This window comes from Carcharodon carcharias, chromosome 17 (assembly GCF_017639515.1).
Source record: "Carcharodon carcharias isolate sCarCar2 chromosome 17, sCarCar2.pri, whole genome shotgun sequence".
Taxonomy (NCBI): Eukaryota; Metazoa; Chordata; class Chondrichthyes; order Lamniformes; family Lamnidae; genus Carcharodon; species Carcharodon carcharias.
Window position 1 is genome coordinate 15,635,353 of NC_054483.1, and position 25,331 is coordinate 15,660,683.

Below are 25,331 nucleotides of genomic sequence, written 5' to 3' on the forward strand. Positions count from 1 at the left end.
ACGAAATGAGGGGCAGAACAAAACAACAAATAAACTGGATTTAGGGAAAACCAAGGAAGACAATGTGGTATGCTGAGCCACTGATGTGCTCTGCTGTGCATCAAGCTTCACATTTGTGTCAATGGTGGGGGAGGTGGGTGGAGTCTGCGGCCTGGACCTTGAACTAGTAACTCAGGATATTGGTTCCAATTTCTGCTTAATGTGCAGATCACAGTAACATCATTCATCACACCACAGAGAAACAATTAGCTGCATGAGGTCATCCAATAGCCACAGAAAGCAACCTAAGGTGTTTATGCATTTCACATAGTGCCTTAGATACAGTAAAAGATAACACAGGAGAGTAATCAGATACAAAACCACACTGAGATCTTAGGGCAGATGAATAAAAAGTGTTAGAAGTAGGTTTTAAGGGGTGTCTTGAAGGAGGAGAGATGGGAAGAGAGATGGAGAGGTTTAGAAAGAGAATTTCAAAGGGGCCTTGGAAGCTGCCAATGGTGGAGCAAAGGAAATCAGGGATGTTCAAGATGCCAGATTTGTAGGAGGGTAGAGACCTCGGAGGGTTATGGGGCTGGAGCAGATTACAGAGATAGGAGGATCTGGGCCGTGGAGGGTTTTGAAAGCAAGGATGGGAATTTTAAAATCAAGGTATGGTTGGACTGGGAGCCAAGGTATGTTAGTGAGGACAAAGGAATGGGAGAATGGGACTTATTGCAAGTTGGTATATGGGCAGCAGAGTTTTGTGTGGTCTCAAGATTGGAGGCCAGCCAGGAGGGTATAAGTACATGCCTGTGCTTACGTACTTTGGTTCCTGCACCTCTAGAGTGTGATTTTTCTGTCTTTTCTGAGTAATCTTTCTCCCTTTCCCAGAGGATGAGGGAACACACTGCTTCTTGTGTGGCGAATGCTGAATTCCACCGAGCAAGAGCTTGACCTGTTTCTGGCTGGAACAGGTAAGACCTATAGGACATTTATCAGGGTCAGATTGGTCTCTGAGACTCATTTCCATCATCTAAGAGGAATTTATCAGATTATTTCACCCAGGGATTATTCCTTATTCATCTTTCCCAGGAGAGGACCTGCTTTTGGGTGGGATGAGAGTGTATATATTGTGATGTGCATGGTATTGGGAGTTGTGTGGGACAGGCCAGATGGCTAGACAACCTGTTCCTGTCCTGGTGCTTCCGTGTGAGCATGGCAGTCTACCCAAAGACCCCAAGTAGTGCAGGTGATCAAAATGCCATTGGATTTCACTCAGTGCTTTCCTAAAGATTTTCTCTGATAGACTATCCAAACTGACTTACTGACACAATGCAGAGGAACGGAGCCATAGTTTAAAAAGTGTGCATGTTTACACTACTACCTCGGCTCGGGAACAATGGGGAAAAAGGACGTGTAGATAAACCCCTCCGCATGGAGTAACAGTGATGTACCCCATTAGATTACTCCACTGTCCCAAAGCTTTTGCAACAGTTTGGTATGTCCCGGGTATCAGTTATTCTGTGTCTCTGGCTGTGTTTATGTATTTATCTATCTCCCAGATATCGGTTATTCTGTGCCTCTGGCTGTGTTTTATGTATTTAATATCCCTCAGGTATCGATTATTCTGTATCTCTAGCTATGCTTTATGTATTAATCTATCTCCCAGATTTCGGTTATTCTGTATCTCTGGTTGTTTTGTGTATCTATGTATCACCCAGGTGTCGGTTATTCTGTGTCTCTGGCTGTGTTTATGTATTTATCTATCTCCCAGGTATCGGTTATTCTGTGTCTTTGGTTGTTTTATGTATTTATCTATCTCCCAGGTCTCAGTTATTCTGTGTCTCTGGCTGTGTTTATGTATTTATCTATCTCCTAGGTATCGGTTATTCTGTGTCTCTGGCTGTGTTTATGTATTTATGTATCTCCCAGGTATCAGTTATTCTGTGTCTCTGGCTGTGTTTATGTATTTTTCTATCTCCCAGGTATCGGTTATTCTGTGTCTCTGGCTGTGTTTATGTATTTATGTATCTCCCAGGTCTCAGTTATTCTGTGTCTCTGGCTGTATTTATGTATTTATGTATCTCCCAGGTATTGGTTATTCTGTGTCTCTGGCTGTGTTTATGTATTTATCTATCTCCCAGGTATCGGTTATTCTGTGTCTCTGGCTGTGTTTATGTATTTATGTATCTCCCAGGTATCAGTTATTCTGTATCTCTGGCTGTGCTTATGTATTTATGTATCTCCCAGGTCTCAGTTATTCTGTGTCTCTGGCTGTGTTTATGTATTTATCTATCTCCCAGATATCGGTTATTCTGTGCCTCTGGCTGTGTTTTATGTATTTAATATCCCTCAGGTATCGGTTATTCTGTATCACTAGCTATGCTTTATGTATTAATCTATCTCCCAGATTTCGGTTATTCTGTATCTCTGGTTGTTTTGTGTATCTATGTATCTCCCAGGTATCGGTTATTCTGTGTCTCTGGCTGTGTTTATGTATTTATCTATCTCCCAGGTATCGGTTATTCTGTGTCTTTGGTTGTTTTATGTATTTATCTATCTCCCAGGTATCGGTTATTCTGTGTCTCTGGCTGTGTTTATGTATTTATCTATCTCCCAGGTCTCAGTTATTCTGTGTCTCTGGCTGTGTTTATGTATTTATCCATCTCCCAGGTATCATTTATTCTGTGTCTCTGGCTGTGTTTATGTATTTATCTATCTCCCAGGTATCGGTTATTCTGTGTCTCTGGCTGTGTTTATGTATTTATCTATCTCCCAGGTCTCAGTTATTCTGTGTCTCTGGCTGTGTTTATGTATTTATCTATCTCTCAGGTATCGGTTATTCTGTGTCTCTGGCTGTGTTTATGTATTTATGTATCTCCCAGGTATCAGTTATTCTGTATCTCTGGCTGTGCTTATGTATTTATGTATCTCCCAGGTCTCAGTTATTCTGTGTCTCTGGCTGTGTTTATGTATTTATGTATCTCCCAGGTATCGGTTATTCTGTGTCTCTGGCTGTGTTTATGTATTTATCTATCTCCCAGGTCTCAGTTATTCTGTGTCTCTGGCTGTGTTTATGTATTTATCTATCTCCCAGGTCTCAGTTATTCTGTGTCTTTGGCTGTGTTTATGTATTTATCTATCTCCCAGGTATTGGTTATTCTGTGTCTCTGGCTGTGTTTATGTATTTATGTATCTCCCAGGTATCGGCTAAGCTGTGTCTCTGGCTGTGTTTATGTATTTATGTATCTCCCAGGTATTGGTTGTTCTGTGTCTCTGGCTGTGTTTATGTATTTTTCTATCTCCCAGGTATCGGTTATTCTGTATCTCTAGCTGTGTTTATGTATTTATCAATCTCCCAGGTATCAGTTGTTCTGTGTCTCTGGGTGTGTTTGTGTATTTATGTATCTCCCAGGTATCGGTTATTCTGTGTCTCTGGCTGTGTTTATGTATTTATGTATCTCCCAGGTATCGGTTATTCTGTGTCTCTGCCTGTGTTTATGTATTTATCTATCTCCCAGGATTCAGTTATTCTGTATCTCTGGCTGTGTTTTATGTATTTATCTATCTCCCAGGTATCAGTTATTCTGTGTCTCTGGCTGTGTTTATGTATTTATGTATCTCCCAGGTATCAGTAATTCTGTGTCTCTGGCTGTGCTTATGTATTTATGTATCTCCCAGGTATCAGTTATTCTGTGTCTCTGGTTGTGTTTTATGTATTTATGTATCTCCCAGGTATCAGTTATTCTGTGTCTCTAGCTGTGCATGATGTATTTATCAATCTCCCAGGTATCGGTTATTCTGTGTCTCTGGCTGTGTTTATGTATTTATCTATCTCCCAGGTCTCAGTTATTCTGTGTCTCTGGCTGTGTTTATGTATTTATCTATCTCCCAGGTATCGGTTATTCTGTGTCTCTGGCTGTGTTTATGTATTTATGTATCTCCCAGGTATCAGTTATTCTGTGTCTCTGGCTGTGCTTATGTATTTATGTATCTCCCAGGTATCAGTTATTCTGTGTCTCTGGTTGTGTTTTATGTATTTATGTATCTCCCAGGTATCAGTTATTCTGTGTCTCTAGCTGTGCATGATGTATTTATCAATCTCCCAGGTATCGGTTATTCTGTGTCTCTAGCTGTGCATGATGTATTTATCAATCTCCCAGGTATCGGTTATTCTGTGTCTCTGGCTGTGTTTATGTATTTATCTATCTCCCGGGTATCGGTTATTCTGTGTCTCTTGCTGTGCTTTATGTATTTTGAGCATGGTGTTCTGTATTTGTTCGTGTGTTTGGGTCCAACCATTCAAACTGACCCCACTTGTCAATCTCTGTGACATGAGAGATAGTTAATTGCTATAATTTCATTGCACAAATAACATTGGTGTATTACCCGCACACTAGGACCCCAGGGAATTCTGCAACCTACATTACATGGAGAAACCAGATGCTATCCTCTTGGTGAACTGACCCTTTCTGAGTTTGATGGATAACTGTGCTCTTACTTTATGCAGCTAAAAGAGTCTACAAGGGCTTATTGTAAGCATTTAATTACACTCAACTACCCATCCCCACCCCTAACACCAGAGCTATGGCAGCTCCAGCATGTGTTGAATTAAACTGTATGGAATTCTTGTTATTGCAGATGGGGGAATGAACTGCAATAACTCAACTCCCTGATGGAATCTAGCAGCAAATATGTTTACAATTGGCCCTGATTTATCAACTCTCTCCTGACAAGGCACTTTGGAATTGTCAGCTATCATGGGTTTGCACTGTGAGTATCCCTTCCAATCCTTCTTCTTGTTCCAGCTTTCCTTAGCTTCAAATGTTTCCTCAAAACCCTTGGACTCTGTTTTTTTAACCTTCACGCCTGCTTACCCAACTCCTGTTCATTGTCTGTGCCCCTCCCAATGGAACATCTTGTTAATGTAGCCCCTCTCCCAATGCATGTCATTGAGCAACTATTTCTGTGTCCTTGTGAAACAGCGTTGCACTCCTCTTGCAGCTCTTTCAATGCACTCGTTCTATAATTAAAAGACTGCCAAGATGATTGGAGTGGCTCAGGGTCATTACTCTGTCCGTTGCCTGAGTTGAGAACAACTCCCTGTTACCTGAGTTTAAGAGGGCCGGTTTACGCTCTTGCTCTTGCTTCTTGAAGATTGGGTTGGGTTGGGGGAAGGTCGTTGAGGCAAGAGGCCAAGAAAGATGGGACAGAGGAACAAAAAAAAACAGGTAAAAATGTGGGGAGAGTGTTAATCTTTGGGACAGATGTGATGGGTTGGAGTGGTGCACTGGGTGAGAGCAGCCAAAACCAAGGCTAATCAATGGGATATGTAATGCCTGTGCATGATGTAATTAGTGTGAAATGCAAACTGCAGCCACAAACCTTAAAGATATTCCTAATGTAAAATATTGATTAGCTAGTTTGCTGCTGACATATTATGGACTGGAAGTCAATACCAGTCACTGGTAATGGAGTCACAGTATGTAAGAAGTGGCACAGGAGACATTGGAAGACAAATGAAATCAGTGATGGATCAAACTGAGCAGATAGTCACTGGTAAAAGAGTGCATTTTAATGAAGAGTAAAGTGCAGTTACGGTTTATAAAGGTTTCAGAGAGATGTTAACCTATTTGGAGTGAGGGCACAGTTGCTTCTTTCAGGGGGTGAGCACATGTTCCCATTTTCCAGGGACAGCCGTCGGATGATGTACCTGTCCCAGGAAGAGTTCCAGTTCACAAAGTCACACCCCTGACCCTGAATGCTTCTTGGAAGATGTCAAATGCCTAAGTGAGGTACGGCGCAGAGAATGCAGTGCTCAAAGCAAAATACTGCGCATGTTGGAAATCTGAAATAAAAACAGAAAATGCTGGAAGTACTCAGCAGGTCTGGCAGCATCTATGGAGACAGAAAAGGTCTGTGAGTTTGCATCCTTATCAAATTGGCTTCAAGTTGCACTCCCGAGCCTTGAGCACAAAACATCTGGCACTTGAGTGGAGTTCCTGCTCTCTCAAATGGATTGAAAAGATCCCATAGCACCAGTTGAAAGAAGAACACAGGAGGTCTCCCTAGTGCTTTGGCTAATATTATCTCTGAATCAACATCACAAAAATAAATGATCTTGTCATTGCTGATGGTGGAAACTTGCTGTGTGCTAATTGGCTGCTGCATTTCCAATATCACTGACTGCAGAGTGCTTTAGGATGTTGTTCATCCAAGTCATTGACATATGTAGTTAAAAAGCCAAGGCTCCAGTACAGGTCACCGGGGGCCACCGGTTGTCATGTCCTGCCATTCAAACAATAAACCCTGTATCATGTGCAAACAAGACACTTCCCAACCAATTAGTGGCCCCACATCACAAGGTTACCTCCGATTGTTGCACCCTCATTTTTGCTGATAATCTCTAGTGAAAAAAACTTATCAGAAGCCTTCTGGAAGTCCCATGAGCAATATCCAAAGATATTCCCCAATCTGCTATGCTAGTGACCTCCTCAAAAAGAAGTCAAACAAATTTGTTAGACATGATCCACCCTTAGTAAATCCATGCTGACTTTCTAATCAGCTCAGTCTCTCATTTAATTCCTCACAACGATGGCAAATTGATGGGTCTGCAGTTACCTTGTTTTTCCCTCCCTCCCTTCTTAAGTAATGGACTGAAACTTGCAATTTTCAAATCCAATTCCCGAATCTAGAGATATATTAATATAAGACTAGTATACTTACAATTTATCGACTTAGTTCTTTTAATTTCATCCCAGAAACCATTTTGTACCTATACTAAATCCACTAAGTTCCTCTGTTCACCTTGTTTTAGGTTTCCTTGTACCACTGTTAGTTTGTCCTCTCCGTCCACTGCAAAAGGAAGGCACAAATCCACACTGAACAAATATGCCATTTAAGAAAACGAATTTATCTTGCACCTTCACAACTTCAGGATGTCCCAGAGTGCTTTACATCCAATCGAGTATGCTACTAAAATGAATTTACTGTTGTAATATAGGGAAACATGACAGCCAGTTTGCATAGAACAAGTTCCCAAATACCACTGTTACAATCCTGGTGGGGATCCATAAACCAAAAGAACCACATTTAATTGAACAACTCCCAGATGAAGAAATTACCAACAAAATTTCACTTTTGTGACACTTACTTTAACACAAATCAGAATCAGCATAAATAAACAGGAAATTCACAGTAGGCATGAACTATAAATGACATATGGGATATCAGATATAACAGAGACTATTTCAGTGGTTTGGTGGGCAGTCCACTCTGCCTGTTAGGTCCCTGTTTCAGTGATGCAATTCTTCCGAACAGAACTGCAGGCCCTTCCTTGAAGGACTTAGCTGATTCTCCATAGGCATGTAAACAGGGGACTACGTGTACAATCTTCCCAGTAGGGCAGACTTCCTTTCAGGACCTTCACAACTCCTCTTCTGTCTCTCTTTCTGTGTACCATACGGCCCGGGTATTTTAACTTCCTTCCCTGATGCTATAGCTTCCAGGTCACATGGACTAGTATTTCTTATTATCCAAAAATTACAATTGGTTCCTTTACAAGTGATACAAACTCTTACAAGTCCTTCTCAAACATATTTTTCTAAAAAAAAACAATTACAAACATTCCCAAGTATTTTGAAATAATTATGAATTTTCCTTACTCTTAACTGCTTCTGAGTCAAAGGTTGTCACATTCAGTGAAAATGAAATCAATGTTGTCATATCAGGAAACACGACAGTGAATTTGCACACAGCACGCTTCACAAAGCAGCAATGTGACAAGCACTGGACAATCTGTTTCAGCCATGTTGACTGAGGGCTAAGTTTTGGCCAGGACATTAACTCCCCTGCCTTTCTTTGAATCATGACATCCACCTGTGACGGTGGACAGAACCTCAGTTTGACATCTCCTTTGAAAGATAGCACCTCTGACAGTGCAGCGCTCCCTCGGTGGGGCTTCAGAGTGCCAACCTGGAATTTGCACTTAAGTGTCTGGAGTGGGACTTGAGCCCACAACTCTGATGCAGATGAAAGTATAGCCTTGCCCTTGCCTGTCTTTAGTGGGCTAAGATTCCCCTTTACCACTCTTTCCCTTAATATGTTCATAAAAATGTTTATTATCCCGTACAAATTATTTTGGGGTTTTTTTCCACCTCTCCGCACTTTCCTTTGTCCCATTGTTGATATTTGTATCTCTCCCAGTTTACTGGCTTTCCACCTTCCTTTGCTGACTGGGGTTTTTAATTTGCTTGCCACTTAAGGAAGGAATGGAGAGGTTACTGTATATTTGCATGTGATTAATGTAAATGTGATTAATCTGCCATTTCTGAGTAAGGGACCACCGTGTCAATTCGTCTGACCACCCCACAGCTGTGGCCTGAGCGATTGCAGCATGTTTCACATGAACATCTGACCTGTTTTCTGTCAATGCTCCTACAAGACTCTGAAAGGCTTCCCAGGACCGATACTGAGAGGTTGTTTCACCTGGCTGGGGAATCTAGAAGGAGGGGGCACAGTCTCAGGATAAGGGGTCAATTATTTTGGACAGAGAGAAGGAGAAATGTGTCACTGCTCCTACAAGATTCTAAAGGGCTTTCCAGGGCAGACACTGAGGATGTTTCCTCTAGCTGGGAATCTGGGACATGGTCTTGGGATGAAGGGTCAATTGTTCAGAACTGAGAGGAGGAGGGTTGTCAATCTTTGGGATTTCCTACCCCAGGGGATCTGGATGCTCCATCATTGAATATATTCAATGAGGCTGAGATAGATTATTGATCTCTTAAGGAATTGAGGGAAATGGGGAGCATGTGTGAAGGTAAAGTTAAAGTAGAAAGAGTATGGGACGTCAGTGATGAGGCAAGAGTGTGATAGAAATGTTCGCATTGGTGGAGTCAGGAACAGTTGAGGTGTGAAGAACAGTTTGGTCTGAAAGGAGGTGATGAGTTCAAGGGGGTTAGCTCCGGCAACATCAGTGTTGCAAGTGATACGCGTTAAGCTTAGGATTATTTTGAGTATATATCATTGGATAAGGAGGGTGTCAGAGAGCATCATCCTCTGGTTTTCTGCTTCTTCCTAAAGCCAGCTGACTTGCTGCTCTCTAATAGCAGAACCAATGGAGGCAATTTGAACCTAATGCATAGGATCAGGTTGAATGTTGATTCTACCTGCCCAATATTCAATGGACAGGATGTAACATCAACATTGCACCCAACTGGAGGTTAAAATTGCTCTTCTGGGGTAAAATCAGTTTTCCACCTGATCCCATGGGTTTTCCACCAAGAAAGTTGGAGTAAAATTTCTCCCAATAAGTCTGCAGTGATGGTGCCAGTTACCCAGAGCAACTCCCCTTTTTCAATCTATACCTCATCATCCTTTTTTGGTTGTATTCATGTTTCCAGTTTTGACGCACCCAAAGCCTGAATGGATCTGATTTCATCATCGCTGCTGAATGAACTATGTGCTTTCAGCATTTTCTGTTCTTTGATTTCCACCATCTGCAGTTTTTCACTTTTTAATATCATTCAGGCTCACTTTGTTTGAGTAAGTGTGGTCAAATGCATAGCAACAAGCTTAAAACACGGCTGTTGTAAGCTGAAGTAAACATCTCTTCATACTGTGCCATGGCACTGACTGTTGACTTAACATGTTCTCTGTAATAATGCTTGGTTTAGTTTTGCTACATGAAGAAAAATAATCCAGTTAACGTTCTTTTGACATTACCCTCAGTGCAATTGTTTGCTTGTTAAAGCAGCTTGTTCAGTTCACACCTGTCTGGACAGAATGATTAGATGGGATAGGAATAGATTCTGTACATTTTGCTCTTGTGAAAATGCATTTACAAGAAGGGGTCTTGTCACACAAGTGGTCAAATCAATTATCTCCTAAGTTGTTTGCTACAAAATAAGTACCCAACATGAGAATTGTTAACTGACAATATCCTGATAGGGACAGGATTTTTAGTTTTGGACAGAAAATGCTGGAAAAACTCAGCACGTCTAAGAGCATCTGTGGAGAGAAAAAAAGAGTTAACGTTTCAAGTCCTTATGACTCTTCTTCTTTTCTCTCCGCAGATGCTGCTAGACCTACTGAGTTTTTCCAGCATTTCCTGTTTTTGTTTCAGATTTCCAACATCCGCAGTATTTTGTTTTGATTTTTTAGTTTTGGATTTTGACCCAGCGACAGTAAAGCAATGCCAATATCGTTCCAAGTCAGGATGGTGTGCGGCTTGAGGAAACTTCCAGGTGGTGGTGTTCCCATGCCTCTACTGCCTTTGTTCTTCTAAGTGGCAGAGATCACGGGTTTGGAAGGTGCTGTCAAAAGAAGCTTAAGTGAGCTGGGGCTGTGCATCTTGTAGAGGATACACACTGCTGCCAAACTTGTGTAGCAGTGGTGGATGGAGTTAAGGCTTAAGGTGGTGGATGGGGAGCTGAGGAAGCGGACTGCTTTGTCCTGGGTGAATTCAAGCTTCTTGAGTGTTGTTGGAGTCGCATTTGCTGAAGCAAATGGACAATATTCCATCACAGTCCTGACTTGTGCCTTCTAGATGAAGACAGGCTTAGGGGAACAGAATTACCTGGAAAAACTCAGCAGGTCTTGCAGCATCAGCGGAGAAGAAAAGAGTTGACGTTTCGAGTCCTCGTGACCCTTCGACAGAACTAGGTAAATCCCAGGAAGGGAAGGGTCATGAGGACTTGAAACGTCAACTCTTTTCTTCTCCGCCGATGCTGCCAGACCTGCTGAGTTTTTCCAGGTAATTCTGTTTTTGTTTTGGATTTCCAGCATCCGCAGTTTTTTGTTTTTATACAGGCTTAGGGGAGTCAGGAGGTGAGAACTCCCAGCTGCAGAATTCTCTAGCTTATAGCCACAGTTTTAATATGGCTGGTCCAGTCAAATTTCTGACCACTGATGACCTCAATGACGTTGATGGTGGTGGATTCAGCGTTTTTTTTTAAATTCATTTTTGTGATGTGGGCATCGCTGGCTGGGCCGGCAGTTATTGCCGATCCCCTAACTGTCCTTGAGAAGGTGGTAGTGAGTTGCCTTCTTGAACTGCTGCAGACCACGTGGTGTAGGTACACCCACAGTGCTGTTAGGAAGGGAGTTCCAGGATTTTGACCCAGCAACAGTGAAGGAATGGCAATATGGTTCCAAGTTAGGATGGTGAGTGGCTTGGAGGGGAACTTGCAGGTAGTAGTGTTCCCAAGCACCTGCTGCCCTTGTCTTTCTAGATGGTGGTAGTCATGGGTTTAGAAGGTGCTATAGAGAGGCTTGTTGAGTTCCTGCAGTGCATCTTGTAGACGGTGCACACTTTTGCCACTGTGTGTCGGTGGTGTAGGGAGTGAATGTTTGTGGATGGGGGGCCAATCAAGCCGGCTGCTTTGTCCTGGATGGTATCGAGCTTCTTGAGTGTTGTTGGAGATGTACTCATCCAGGCAAGTGGAGAGTATTCCATCACACTCCTGACTTGTAAACGGTGGACAGACTTTGGGAGTCAAGATGTGAGTTAGTCTGTGCAGGATTCCCAGCCTCTGACCTGCTCTTGTCACCACAGTATTTATAGGGCTAGTCCAGTCCAGTTTCTAGTCAATGGTAACCCCCAGGATATTGATAGTGGGGGATTAAGTGATGGTGATGCCATTGAATATCAAGGGGTGATGATTATGCTTTTTATTATAGAAATTGTGCTGCAATAGAATACATGCTTTAAGTTGATAATTAAGCACAGCTGTCCCCAATTGGGGAAGAATTGGGGAATAATTGCAAGAGTACTCAAACCAGGTTACTCTAGGTGTTTGGGAGGAACTGGGAGAGTCTGTGACTTTATTTTGTTGTCTTGGAAATAAACCTGTTTTTAGGTAGAGGCTTGCTTCAGACTCGTTCTTCCTCAACGTACAATTGTTGTAACTAACAAAGCTGTTGAATATCAAGGGAGATGGTTAGATTGTCTCTTGTTGGAGATGCTCAATTGCCTGCCACTGGTGGCGAGAATGTTAGTTTTGCATTGCGCGTGTCTTTCAATAACCATCAATTTGGACACTGGGTGAATGCAGAGTCAACTCTGGCACACTTGTGGTTGGAGAGGCTGCCAACAGTATGCTAACTGAGATCTGAATGCTGACATTTTGGACAGAACTAGAGCATGTAGAACTGTATCTAGCAAAGTTTCAATGTCTTGGAAGACAATATTTAAACAGGTGAACAATAATATGTTAATTTGCTAAAATAGTTATGTAGATGGTGTAGCATTGGAATTCTGAGACATGAGATTAATAGCAAGCCAAGCAATCACCTCCAAATCCACGCTGTTCATCCTAACTGGGAAAAAAAATCCTGTTTAACTCTGCTTCTTCCGGATAAAGGGTAGCGCTTTTTATGTGAGCTTTGGCTATACCTGTCACTTGCCTTTTTTGTAGGATATGTTAATAACTTTGTTCCAATCCTGCTCTGATCCCTTCCCTGTTTCACTGGTGACTTTTGCATGCTGCTCACTCCCTAATCGAGAGAATTTAATCACCTATGGTTCTAATTTACACTCATTTAGTTTCTAAATCTTCATTTCCCTGATATGTCCATCTTGGAGCCTACAGTTCCTCACAATGACCTGGATTCTATTACTTGGCATTATTTTACTGTAAAGGCTCCACTCCTCTCTTATCTATAATGCCGCCTTCTGAACCAGAACATGAGAGATTTTATCTCAGCCAAGGATTCCCTATTCATTGCAGTGGCTGGGATGCTTCATCGGGTCTGTCCTGTTTTCTATGCTTCTGCCCTTACTTCCTTACCCCCCCCCCACCCCCCCCCCCCCAACCAACTTCTGTCTTCCAACAAGGGTTGACTTTGGGCTAGTCTTGAGCCAAACGCAGCAACTCTTATACTGTAGGCAATGGCTCTTCGAAACTGGCTTTGTAAGTCCACTGATGTCAAGGGCACCAGGTACTGTTGGGGCATGTAGGAACGTGGCAGTGCAGCTGTCCTGAATCCGTCACCTAATGTGGCACTGGGTTCAATCTGTAGCATGATCAGCCCCAGTCAGCAGTTACGGATGCTCCATGTCACTTCCGCAGCCCTGGATTAGGGTGGTGTGGCGAGAATCCCAGGGCGTCAAGCTCTGATCACTTTCTGATTAATATGTTGAGGATATGATCTTGGCAAAACTTGCTGCTCAGGCTCAAGTCAGTGCCTTAAAGAGGTTGGGCAAGGAGTGTTGTGGGTGTAAGTGATCAAAATGCCTTACTACTACTGTAATTTAATCCCTGAGCTGGGAGTTGCTGATGGTGAGACTGGTAAGGGATTTAAATTTTAAATTAAGCGCGTCAGTGATGATGCTCTCAGATGTTCTCATTAGCTAAGCTCACTGCTGCCCTCGTGTGGCCAATGAATATGTAGCAATAGTAAAAGCAAATCCTTGCACCCAGAAGTTCCGATCTAAACAGATGATAATGTATCAGTAAACTGATTTTAGTCAACATATAATGTCCTCACCAACTTCCATGGGAAATTTCAACCGATGGCATAAATGATCCGAATTCAGCATTAATTGAGTATAATTCTTTCAGGCCATGATGGCTGATAGACAGACATTTGCCAAGATGCTGATTTGTGTTTAGGATGAAGGTTCACCATGGGATAAGTCGGTCATGGACCCAGAACACCATTGGTCTCATAACTCCTTCTTGTTGCGATTATTGGCAGTGCATATAAAATGCATGGGATAATATAGATGAGTAATTTGCAGCGTGGTATGTATGTTTTAAGTGTAGCATGCTTGGGAGCCGGCTATGGTCCTTAAAGCTCTCCACCACTGGAGTACTGAGGTCATATCTGTGTTTGTTGTAGATTGATTATCATGATTTGTCAACAACTCCGCTCCCATTGTATCATGTGACTGCCAGGATGATAGATGAAATACATTAAAACAAGACCATATTGGCTTGATTGTTCTTCTAACCTGACAGTGAGATTCTTCTTTGAACCTAGGTCATTGTAACCCTCGCTAAATTCTGGAGCCTGAAGCTTCAAAATATAACAGGTTAAATCTCCTACACCTAAACTGACTTTTGGAGGGAGGGGTTTTAATTATAGCTTTATTTTACAGTTTTTGAAAGTGAAGGGCTCACTGAGTGACAAGTATTTGTTTTGTCTTTGCATACTAGATTGGGATAGATATTCTCTGCAATCTGCAGAACCCCTCAGCATCATTGACCAGAAACACAACTGCACAAACCACACAAAATGTCTAGGTCACTAAAGCAGGTCAGAGACTAGGAATTCTGCAGTCAGCAGTTGATCTTCTGAATCGACCAAGCCTCCATATTGCATGTGATGGAATACCATCCATTTGCCTCTGTGGATGTTGCTCCAGCAACATTCTGCGCAAAGAAAGACAACGTTATTACCCTACCAGCAGCGTAAACATCCACTCCCTCCATGACTAGCGTAGCGGGGTCTGAACTTGATCCTAACGAAAGGGGAGTGAGGTTGGGGGTGCTCCAGTCTCTAAAACTGTCCTTAGCTCCTTTCAGCTGTTCATCTCCCAGGCATGGGGAAACCTATCTGGCCATGTGAGTGTGCCAGTCTCGCTCAAATGACCAACCTCCCTCAAGTGGCTGCCCGTTCCTTATGCTATGTCTGTTCAGTCCAGAAGTTATTGGAGGTGGGCAGGGGTCGGATTTGAGAATTTTGAAGTTTTAACATCCCACCTTGTGTTTGAGAGCTAAGATTAATTTCCAATGGTCAGACAGGATATTGTGTTTCTGACATCAGAATGTAATTTATCATGTTTCCAAGAATAGAAAAGATAGAGCAGTGTTCTCTGTACTTGCAATGTTTGATGTTATCACGGTACTGGTACTTTTCTATTCCTTGCCAATGGCTAACAAACGACAAGGGGCTTGATTTCAGGGTGGTGTTCTAAATTGAGAATTTGGGTGGTCTGGACAGAATACCACTGACTGCTGCTGGTGTATTCTACAGTATTTGATTTACTGAACTTGTTTGTGGATCACAACCTCATACCGGAATATCAATATTTCTTTTATCTGCTTTTAAAAATAATAGAATGGAACATTTTAAAGATCATAGTGTACTTTATTCAATCTGTGAATTGTGGCAGTGTTGACCATGTGACTGGGGCAGTATTGCTTGTATAAAATGTAATCTTATTTTAAAAATGACACCTAAAATAGGAGTAAACAGCCAAAATTCAAATAATCAGTAAATAGAGACGTTGAAGTGAATTTGTGTCTTTTTTATTGCATATTGTAACTGCAATTCAGATCATTGACATAACCAAAGTCATTAACAAAACAGCAGGATTGGATTGGAATTCCTCTTCAAAACACTCTTGTTCACTCCTTCCAAAGTTAAACATCAGATGCTTCATATTTACTCACTGGCTGTAAGTGTGCTCAGCTTGTCCAGTGTCAGAGAACATGGTCAGTGGATCTTTGGAAGTGGAACACTGCAGCTGAACAGGTGCAGTTCCACAAATCAAGTCCATCCATTAAAGGGTTGTAGATGGTACAGTCACATATGTTGTTTAAAAAGACCAAAAGAATATGTTTGCATTTCCGTCAGCTTGCTTATTTTTCTCCCAATATTACCGCCCCAGCTTGGGAACAAAAAACTACTTTGATAAATCCAGGGCCAGTTCTGCTCTGCTTTCCCAGCAGTAGAGAGAAGTAGTAAGGCAGCTGTTTCTGCTTGGAAAAAATCACATAACTAAACAACTGATTACAAACATGATAGGTGGGGTTATAAAATAAGGTGATCTATTCAACAATGGATCAATTAAAGAGCATAACTCTGAATGGGTGAGCAAAAGACATGTGCTGGTGATTAGCTCAAATTGTAACACAAACATTGCCACACCAAGCAGAAATCTATGTTTAGCACTCGATAAATAAGTTAAAATTATGTCTTTAAAATTATGACTGAGCATCAAGCTCCTGTTGTCCCATATCTGCACAGTACCATTCCCAGTTACAAGAATATAGGAAGAAGCCCATTTTATCAGAACATGAGGCAGTTGGTCAGAGGGAAAAAACCTATTATAAATATTACTGACCGTGTCGTTTTGTATGTTTTTCCCTGCACTAATGCCATACAGAATACAAATTAATGAGATGTTTCAAAATTGGAACACTGATCCAAAGTTTCTGTACGATGTACAGTTGTGCTTTGGGGAATTACTTTACCCTGTTCTCACTTCCAGTGTCACTGTCCTGCAACAAATAAGACAAACTAGTAGTTTACATATACAGTGCTGTCATGACCACCTTACCTCTCCTCATTAATGAGTGCTCTTTCGATGCAGCATTCATCTACAGGCTACCAGGAGGTAAGCAGTGTGATTGAAACTTTAACTGCACAACAGAAGCATGGGCTGCCACATGGGTATTACCAGACCTCCATAGTGTCCATTACTGGAGTTATCTTGACATTGTTCAGCTCAGAGAAGAGGTACCCTGGTGTTAGGAGTTTCTCCATGTTGATGGATGCTGCAGTGTCTTAATTCATCCTGAACCATTTGCAGAGGCCTTGGTTTTCTGCGACTCTTCTCCATCTGCAGCCTGAAAAACAGCAGAAGACATTGCATGACCAGGAATGGTGGACATAGCAGGACTGCGGACACCAACCGGAGCAAGTCAAGGAACAGGACATCGGGCCAGGAGCAGAAGCAGGGACACTCTGCATTATGTCCCCTTCAGTTTGAATTACGAACAGGAGGCAAGAGACAAGATTCCTGCAGTTTGGAGTAGGAATAGAGGTAAGAGTTGGAGATTCCCTGTCTGCTGCACAGCTCGGTGCGCGGGCAGGAGCAGGGACCCTCCCGCAGCTCGGGGCAGCAGCTGGTGTCCCCCTGGACCCTCACCCCTTACACCCAGCAGCTTTAAGGTGGGGCAGGAGCTTTAGCCTCACTCCCTGTGCCTCCTGTAGTTTGGAGTAGGGGAGGAGCAGTCTGCCTCCAGTCTACTGCCTCATGCCCTATGCTTGCGGCAGGGGCAAGAGCTGAAGCCCTTAAGCCTCCAACAGTTTGTAGGGGCAGGAGCATGGGGTAAGAAAGCAGAGGAAGGATCCCTGGAGTTGAAGCTCCCATGCCTCTTGCAGCTTGGGGCAGGAGATGGAGCCCTCCTGTCTCCTGTACTATGCCTCCTTCAGCGAAGAGCTGCGGCTGGGGCAAGTGCCCTCCTGTCATGACCCTTCACTGTCACTGAGAGATGGAGCAGGCAACTGTCTCCTATCTCTGAGGCCCAAAGGAAAAGCAGGTGGCTTCTTGCCTCTGCATCTCGAGGCAGGTATAACAGCAGGACCCCACAACTACCTGTCTCGAGAAGGTGGCTTCCTGCCTCCTTCCCCCAGTCACCAGCAGTGTGAAGCAAGGACAGGATCCTCCTACCCACTGCATCTGGGAGCAGGAGTTCACAACTACCTGTCTCCAGGGGCAGAGGCTTCCTGCCTCCTTCCCCCAGTTGCCAATATTTAGAGCAGTACCCACCTGCAGCTCAAGCAGCAGGAGGAAGAGGAAGAATGCACCTCTCTTACCACTCCAAGGAGGAACAGGAGCTCAACAAATTTCCAGGCTGGGAAGGAGGAGCAGGAGCCCTCCTGCTGCCTGTCTCTTGCCCCCTATCTCCTGCGGCTCATAGCTGGACCATTCTGCCTCCCAAAGTAGGAAACCTCCTGCCCCTAGCCCCTACCCTCTGCCTTCTGCAACTTGGAGCTAGAAACCAGAGGCCTCTTGCTGCTCAGAGGAGTATTCCAAGCTCCTGCCTCTTTCAGCTCTGAACTAGAACAGGCAGACCGATTTACTGCAGCTTCATTTCTTAGCCCAGTTCATAATACCATTTGCTAAACAAAATATTATGCTGGGCAGACACACAAGCATTGCACAAGATAATGTCCCACATTGAAAAGGTCTGAGCACTAAAATTAATAGACCATGCGCAACAATGGAATTTTAAAGGGAAGATTGGCGACGCCACACCAGCATGTCAGCCATCAGATTAATCTTAAATATCAGGGAAAAGTGGAACCTTACACAACAACAACTTTAAAATAAACAACATTTGACATTGAGATGACCAAAGCCTTGGTCAAAGAGGCAGGTTCTAAAGTGTGTTTTAAATTAGTAAAGAGAAAGAGTTAGAGAGGGAATTTCAGAGCTTAGGAGATAGATGGCTGAAGGCATGGCCACCAAAGGTGGAGTGAATGAACTAAGGGATATGCAAGAGGCCAGATTTGTAGAAGCACAGAACTGAAGCAGATTACAGAGATAGGGATTTGAAAACCAGGATGAGGATTTTACATTGAAGGCATTGCTGGACCTGGAACCCATGTATGTCAGTGAGCACAAGGATGAAAGTGAATGCGACTTAGATACAGACTGCAGATTTTGAATCAGCTCAAGTGTATGGTGCATAAGGAGATGGGAGCTCAGCCAGGAGTGTTGGAATCGACAAGTTTAGAGGTAATTAAGGAACAGATGAGAGTTGTAGCAGCAGATGGGCTAAAATAGGGCAGAGTCAGCCAATGTTACAAAGGTAGAAGATGATGGTCCTCCAGCTATGTGGTCAGAAGCTCATCTTGAGGTCAAAAACAACATCAACGGTTTTGAATGGCCCAGTTCAGCCTCAAACAGTTGCCAGTGAGAAGAATGATGTCTGGGAGTCCAGTTTCTAGCAAGAACTGAAAACAACAGCTTTGATCTTCTCAATCAATTGTTGACTCAAAATTGTGCTCATCCAACACTGGACCTTAGACAAGCAGTGTGACAATTTTTGAGGCTGTGAAAGGATCTAGGGAGGTGGTGGTAAGGTAGAGCATAGTTGTGGCAGCCGGTGTGTTTTTGGATGATGTTGTCATCATGTAGATGAAAAACAAGAGGGGGGCCAAGAATAAATCCTTGAGGGAGATCAGACAGAATGGTCTGGAAGTGTGATGAGAACACTGATGATTTTCTGGCATTGACATTAAGAATATTTGAGGCAAGCGTGGTTTGATTTTTAAAAAATTATTCTCTTCAACAGACTTAGCCGGGTTGCATCCTGATTTTAAATAAACAGTACAGTCAAGTGTAAGTCACATTCATACCTTTGTGCTTTTCAATACTGGGGCCAAGTCAGTCATTGTCTCAGAAGCTGGTGGGGTTGATTCTTCAGTGATCTTTTGTCCCTGTGGCTCTTTGCTCAAGGTACTAGTAATACCCAGCTGGAGGGTAAAGACCACAATGGGTATAACTAATAATAACACAATTCAACAGATAGAATCAATTTTACTGGTGTAACAAGTCTTCACAGAGATCTACAAGCTGCTATCCTTCCTGTCAGTTAAGCAAAACAGTATACCAAATACATTTTATTTAAAATTCTTCTTTTCCCCTCATTTAAAAAATATTAATTTATATTCTCAACCTCTAGAACCTTAGCTTTCCTGCCTGAACAGAAAACCTACTCAAAAGCCCCTCCGAAAGTAACTTGAGTCAGGTTCAAACAGGTGTGCCAAGAGTTCAAAATTACTTGCCTGCTTATTTTCCTGGCCTCGATCCTTGGCACATTTACAATTTGGGATCCATATTAAGAAAAATCATAGGTATTGTCCAGCTACAGCACAGTATATTGGTGCATACATAACCATATGTTGGACTGCTGGCATTTCAATTGACTGTACTTAATCATGCACACATAAGATCAATAGCAAAGTATAGATGAGAAGCTGGAGCTTCCAACATTATAATAACTAAAAAGAGATGAAAGCACAATAAAGTTTCCTTCACTGGCCTGCTTCGCCATTTACAGCAATACCAATTTATATACCAATACCATTTTGGAAGAAAAGTCACCAAAGAAGAAATTCACCTCAATTTTTGGCACACTCTGTCTAACAGATTTTGGCTTGACATCAGTCAGGTACATAGCACGAGACAACAGTAGCAATGATGGAGGCACGTTTTCTTTCAGGTGCAACTCAAGCCACTGCGGAGAAAAGAGTTGATTAATTTATAAAATTGTACTTCTTTTCAATATAGAGACTCACATAATAAAGATCAGTTTTACAAAAACATTTGTGTTTTTTCTCTATGCATTTTTAGAAATTTTCCTGAGCAATGCTGGTAATGTTTTATTGTATATTGTTGAAAGGGTTACTCAGTACGATGTTATGAAGAAACTAGTTGCTTCCATTCCATTAACCCTCAACCACTGAATCATCAATTCAGTTATTGGCTGCATCGTCTGTCTTGGGTCATCACTGGAATAAATGACTAACTTTAGAGATGGCCTATACATCTCTGTTCAAAAGATTCAAATAACCTAAGGTTCTGTGAACATCTATACAGTGGACACCAAAATAGGTGGGAAAGTAAATTGCAATGAAGAAATAAGAAATTTACAAATGGAGATGGACATGTAGGTGAATGGGCCAAAATTTGGCAGATGGAGTTTAACGTGGATAAGTGTGAGGTCATCCATTTTGGTCAGAAGAATAAAAAGGTGACTTATTATTTAAATAGAGAGCAAATTCAGAATGCTTTAGTGCAGAGGGATCTGGGTGTCCTCGTGCATGAGTCGCTGAAAGCTAGTATGCAGGTACAGCAGGTAATAAGGAAGGCAAGTGGAATTTTGGCATTTATTGCTCAAGGAATAGAGTATAAAAATAGGGAAGTGTTGTTGCAACCGTACAAGGCCTTGGTAAAACTGCACCTGGAGTATTGTGCACAGTTTCAGTCCCCTTACTTGAGAAAGGATGTAGTTGCATTGGAGGCGGTTCAGAGGAGGTTCACTAGATTGATTCCAGAGATGCGGGGCTTGTCTTATGAGGAGAGATTGAGCAGTTTAGGCCTATACTCGCTAGAGTTTAGAAGGATGAGAGGAGATCTAATTGAGGTATATAAGATGCTAAAGGGGATAGACAAAGTAGACGTGGAGCGGATGTTTCCCCTTGTGGGGCATTCTAGAACAAGAGACCATAGTTTTAGGCTAAGGGGTGGTAGATTTAATCAGAGATGAGGAGGAATTACTTTTCTCAAAGGGTCGTGAATCTCAGAGTGCAGTGGATGCCGGGACGCTGAATAAATTTGAGGAGGAGATAGACAGATTTTTAATTAGTAGCGGGTTGAAAGATTATGGGGAGAGGGCGGGCAATTGGAGTTGAGGTCAAAATGAGATCAGCCAGGATCGCATTAAATGGCAGGGCAGGATCGAGGGGCTGACTTGCCCACTACTGCTCCTAGTTCTTATGTTCCACTCTGGTTTTTCTGCCACCACAAAATAAATGAGACAAATGAAACTAGGAAGTAACCTTACAACAAAACCTCTGGCCAATACTAAGTTTTGGCCTGCCTGAATATCAACTCAAAAAGTTGTTCTCCGAAATGAAATTGTAGATCACTAACTGTGGAAACTAAAATGAAAGCTAATGATAGGATTGTTGGAACTCTGCCCTCCCTTTTCAATGTAGCAGGCCACTACAATACTGTCCAGCGGCATACATATCAGTTTGCAATGTTCGATAGTCTGAAAGCTAAACAGAATTAACCTTACTGATCTGAATTTCAATCTACAGGTACTTCAAGTACATTGCTCAACTGACTACGTGCCCAAATCCAGTTCCCCTGTACATCAATGCCCTGACTGTCAACTGACATCAACATTGTCAACTGGAACAAATGTTGTTAAAAAGATAGTACATTGTCATCCAGATACTTTGTGGTCTCCAAAAATAGACCTGGGGACCGTATCTACACTAGACTCAGGATCCTAAACTTAAACGACAACAACAGAAATTCAAATTTGCCATACCATCGTGATTATTCTTGCAGTGTGCCCAAGGGTAGGAAGTGACCTAAAGGGTGAGGGAATGCAATGTTCTTGGGCTAGGAGCTTGGTGAGGGAAGAAAAAGAGCTTTTTGGTTGCCTTGTACAGTAAATATTCGAGCTCAACTTTGCAACTGGAAAATAGAATTTTGTTTGGCACTCAAACAGCAAATATCACACGTTATTTTCCAGTTATCCCTGGATATTCATATTAATTTATACAGGAATCATATGGTCTCACTGGAAAAAAAGCAGCTACAACTGGCACAGCACCTAAAAAACCAATGTCAAGTGTTACATCATGAGGAAAAATGAAACTGGTCTATTTAGTTACTGACCCGAGTCCCTGCCAGCGTCTCAACTCAAACTTTCAGCTCAGTAAAGCTTTGCTAGTAAGCAAGATTAAGAGCATGCATCCAGGAAAAATAGTTGGGAGTTTAGAAGGATGCGTGCTTAAAATTTTCAGCAATGTTTATTTTGTACTTGTTTCATTTGCACATTGATAAATACTGTAACATTGCAAGCATACACATATATATACTAGTTTCTACCATATTCAGCACCTGTGTGAGCTGCTCCCGTAGCTGCTTTTCTGTCAATCCCAATGATCTCATTCCCCTTGCTCTGCATGCTGTTTGTAATTCTGACACAGTCAAAAAGTTACAACCTTCTTTGGCAATCATCTACAAAACCACAAGAGGGATTACCAATAACAGGACAGAAATAATTACTTTTCCACGTAAGACTCAAGTGCTTTGAAACTCATTTCTTAAAATAACTCAGTATGAGCACCTTTGTATGAAATTACATTGGCCACCATTTTAGAAATAAGAATTTACTTTTAAGGCAGAGAAAATGGATTCTTACAAAATGAGTAACTTTGTGCTAAAATACAAAGAGGTGAATTTCAAAGTAAAAAGTTCATCAGTTTCGTTTTGAAACACTACAACTGTTGTTTCAAAGAAAACTGTTATTTTGCCTTAAAAACTAAAGAATGTCTGTAATTCTGCACTTACTTCATCATCTGCTTTTATGGATCTTAGTTCCATCTGGAGCTGGAAGCGAAGCAGATTGTTTGTACCAAAAGGCTGCAGTTCCAAAAGCTTACACAGTGCCACGAGCTGAGGACGGCTCAGGTGCTCCAGTGTCAACTCATCTTCAAAGTGCTTGGAGAAACGCACTATGTCCTGAGTGCTTGGATTTTCCCCTGAGCGACGCACCTTCACATACGTACATACAGAATTAGACAATAATTGGAATTCTAGCTTCATTCATTCCACTGTTGCTTTTTATAAAATGTAAGTTAATCTAATTTGATTTGAATTGAAACGTATAAATACTTGAAAATACAATGTGATGGGGTTGCCTCAACTTCAATCCTGTAAGTGAAGTTCAAGTATTTTCCACCTTCCAAAGTACCTGTTCCAACAGTAGCTTTCGAGCAAGAACTCTTCAGAGCTCTGTCATCATATTTTGAGGAGAAATGAATTAACCAAATCAAATGGCTCATGTGAGTTTAGATTTTAGGGCACCGGTTGCATTCTGATTGATTATGCTTAGTTATGTTTAATGTTTTGTGTCCAACTGCCAACCCATGCCATTCTGGAAATGTAAACAGATCTTGGGACAAACTTTAACTATTCCACTGCATCACATTCTTGTTAGCACTCAGGTATTTGTTGTATCCAAAATAATGAGTTGGTTTTTCATTACCTCAATATGGATTTTTAATTTTCTGCAGTTTGAAGCGATTTTCCATTTGTTTTTGCACATAAACCAGAATGGAATTTGGGGCAGACTTGTGAGAGACTTGCCTGATGACATAATGTGAAGTGTCCTGAAATTAGTTTATGCGGGATGAGAGCAATAAAGACCAGTCATAAAACAGGTGCAAGCGAGTGAAATGTCTTTAAATATAAACACATTATTTCATAAAGTTACCAAATATAATAAACTAAAAAGATAAATATTAGGAGCAGGAGTTTCTGAAAATTGAAACCACTCCCACCCCCAACAGTTGGAGTCAGTGGCTGCAGAGAGAAAGAAGTTAGTGTGAAATCTGTAAAAATGTTGTACAAATTATTCTTTTGTCAATTTTACTATTATTATTTCAAATTTGTTACTTTGTGCTGGAAAAATCTGCTCTTTATACAAGGAGCTAGAGCAACTGTGGCCCTGAAATCTCATGCTGTGTACATCTGCCAAGTTGTTCCAATAAAAAGTGCTGTGCAGTGCAATATGCCTGCAAAGCAATAAAGACCAGTCATAAAACAGACATTAGATTATATATTTACTAAAAATAGCAGCTGCAAATAACACTTGAATGATTACTGTTCTTATAATTTTTAAACATTTGCAATCATGTAGAGAACTGAGATATCAATAAAAATTAAAAATCCACTTGGCAAGAGATAAGGACTGCCGACTTTACTTAGTTAATAAATAGAAACAGCCTAAATGGCACAAGAAATGTGAAAAAGTAAACTTAATTTTTTTTCTTCATGACAGGTGGGTGTAATAAGTTTTATAAAGAATATGATTATACCATATGGCAGACAATATCGTATTCAGCTGTTCAAAAACGCACCTGCCTTTAAGTCTACAGAGTCTCATTGCGACAGCTTCCTGAGGTAAATGATAATTAGATGATGGCTTGGCAGACAGACTAGTATTCTTTATCACTACATAATTATGGATGACCAAAGTCGTTTGTCCCAGCTTGATTCATTTCATGAGGTCCTAATGGCTCCTCATCATAATGTCAAACTGCTTTTTAAATGATTGCAGGGTTTTTGCCTCCACAGCTCGATCTAGGTTAATTCCACATGTTGATCACCTTGTGAGAAGAAGAATTTCCTGATATCTGTCCCAAAAATACCCTTCTATATAATTTAAACTCAGAATAGGTTTCAACTAAAGTAATATTCTGGGTTAAATTTTTCGATACACTTAACTATTTTAGATGACTCTGCAAGACCTATCTGTGCCTCATTTCTTTGCTAAAAAAACCCAAGGTTCTCAAATCTTTCCTTATAACTCAAGACTGATGACACTGATTCAATTCCTTTTGAAAGCTGTGATTGAATCTGCCTCCATCACATGCTCAGGCAGTGTATTCAGATCCTCATTCCAGTGCATTCCAATCCAGATCCAGTTCCTGCATAAAAAAGCTCTTCCTCATACTGCCATTGCTCCTTTAGCCAATTACCTTAAATCAGTATCCTCTGCTTCTCAATCCTTCTGCCAATAGGAACAATTTCTCCTCATCCCTCTGTCCAGACCACCTTTCGAACACCTCTGTCAAATCTCCTCTTAAACGTCTCTTCTCCAGGGAGAACAAACCCAGCTTCTCCAATCTATTCATGTAACTGAAGTCACTCATCCCTGGAACTATTCTCAAAATGTTTTTCTGTGCTCTCTCTCAAGCCTTTATATCTTTGCTAAAATGTGGTTCCCAGAATCATACTCCAGTTGAGACCAAACCATTGTTTATAAAGGCTTGTCATAACTTTCTTGGTTTTGTACTCAATCCAA

At 41.7% G+C, this 25,331-nt stretch overlaps 1 protein-coding gene across 9 annotated transcripts in view; it reads right to left on the bottom strand.

The window, feature by feature from the left end:
• Nucleotides 1-15,217: 15,217 nt before the first annotated feature.
• Nucleotides 15,218-25,331, bottom strand: part of letm2 (leucine zipper-EF-hand containing transmembrane protein 2) — a 39,739-nt gene continuing 29,625 nt past the window's right edge. For 8 of the 9 annotated variants that reach the window (XM_041209916.1, XM_041209911.1, XM_041209912.1 and 5 more), the window contains 5 exons: nucleotides 22,814-23,017; nucleotides 22,361-22,480; nucleotides 19,842-19,958; nucleotides 19,078-19,194; nucleotides 15,218-16,556 (listed from right to left, as the gene is read on the bottom strand). In XM_041209916.1, coding sequence (XP_041065850.1) covers nucleotides 16,500-16,556; nucleotides 19,078-19,194; nucleotides 19,842-19,958; nucleotides 22,361-22,480; nucleotides 22,814-23,017 — 615 coding nt within the window. In that variant the 3' untranslated portion in view covers nucleotides 15,218-16,499. The remainder of the gene's footprint in view (nucleotides 16,557-19,077; nucleotides 19,195-19,841; nucleotides 19,959-22,360; nucleotides 22,481-22,813; nucleotides 23,018-25,331) is intronic. The other variant, XR_005945672.1, reaches the window with a different exon arrangement.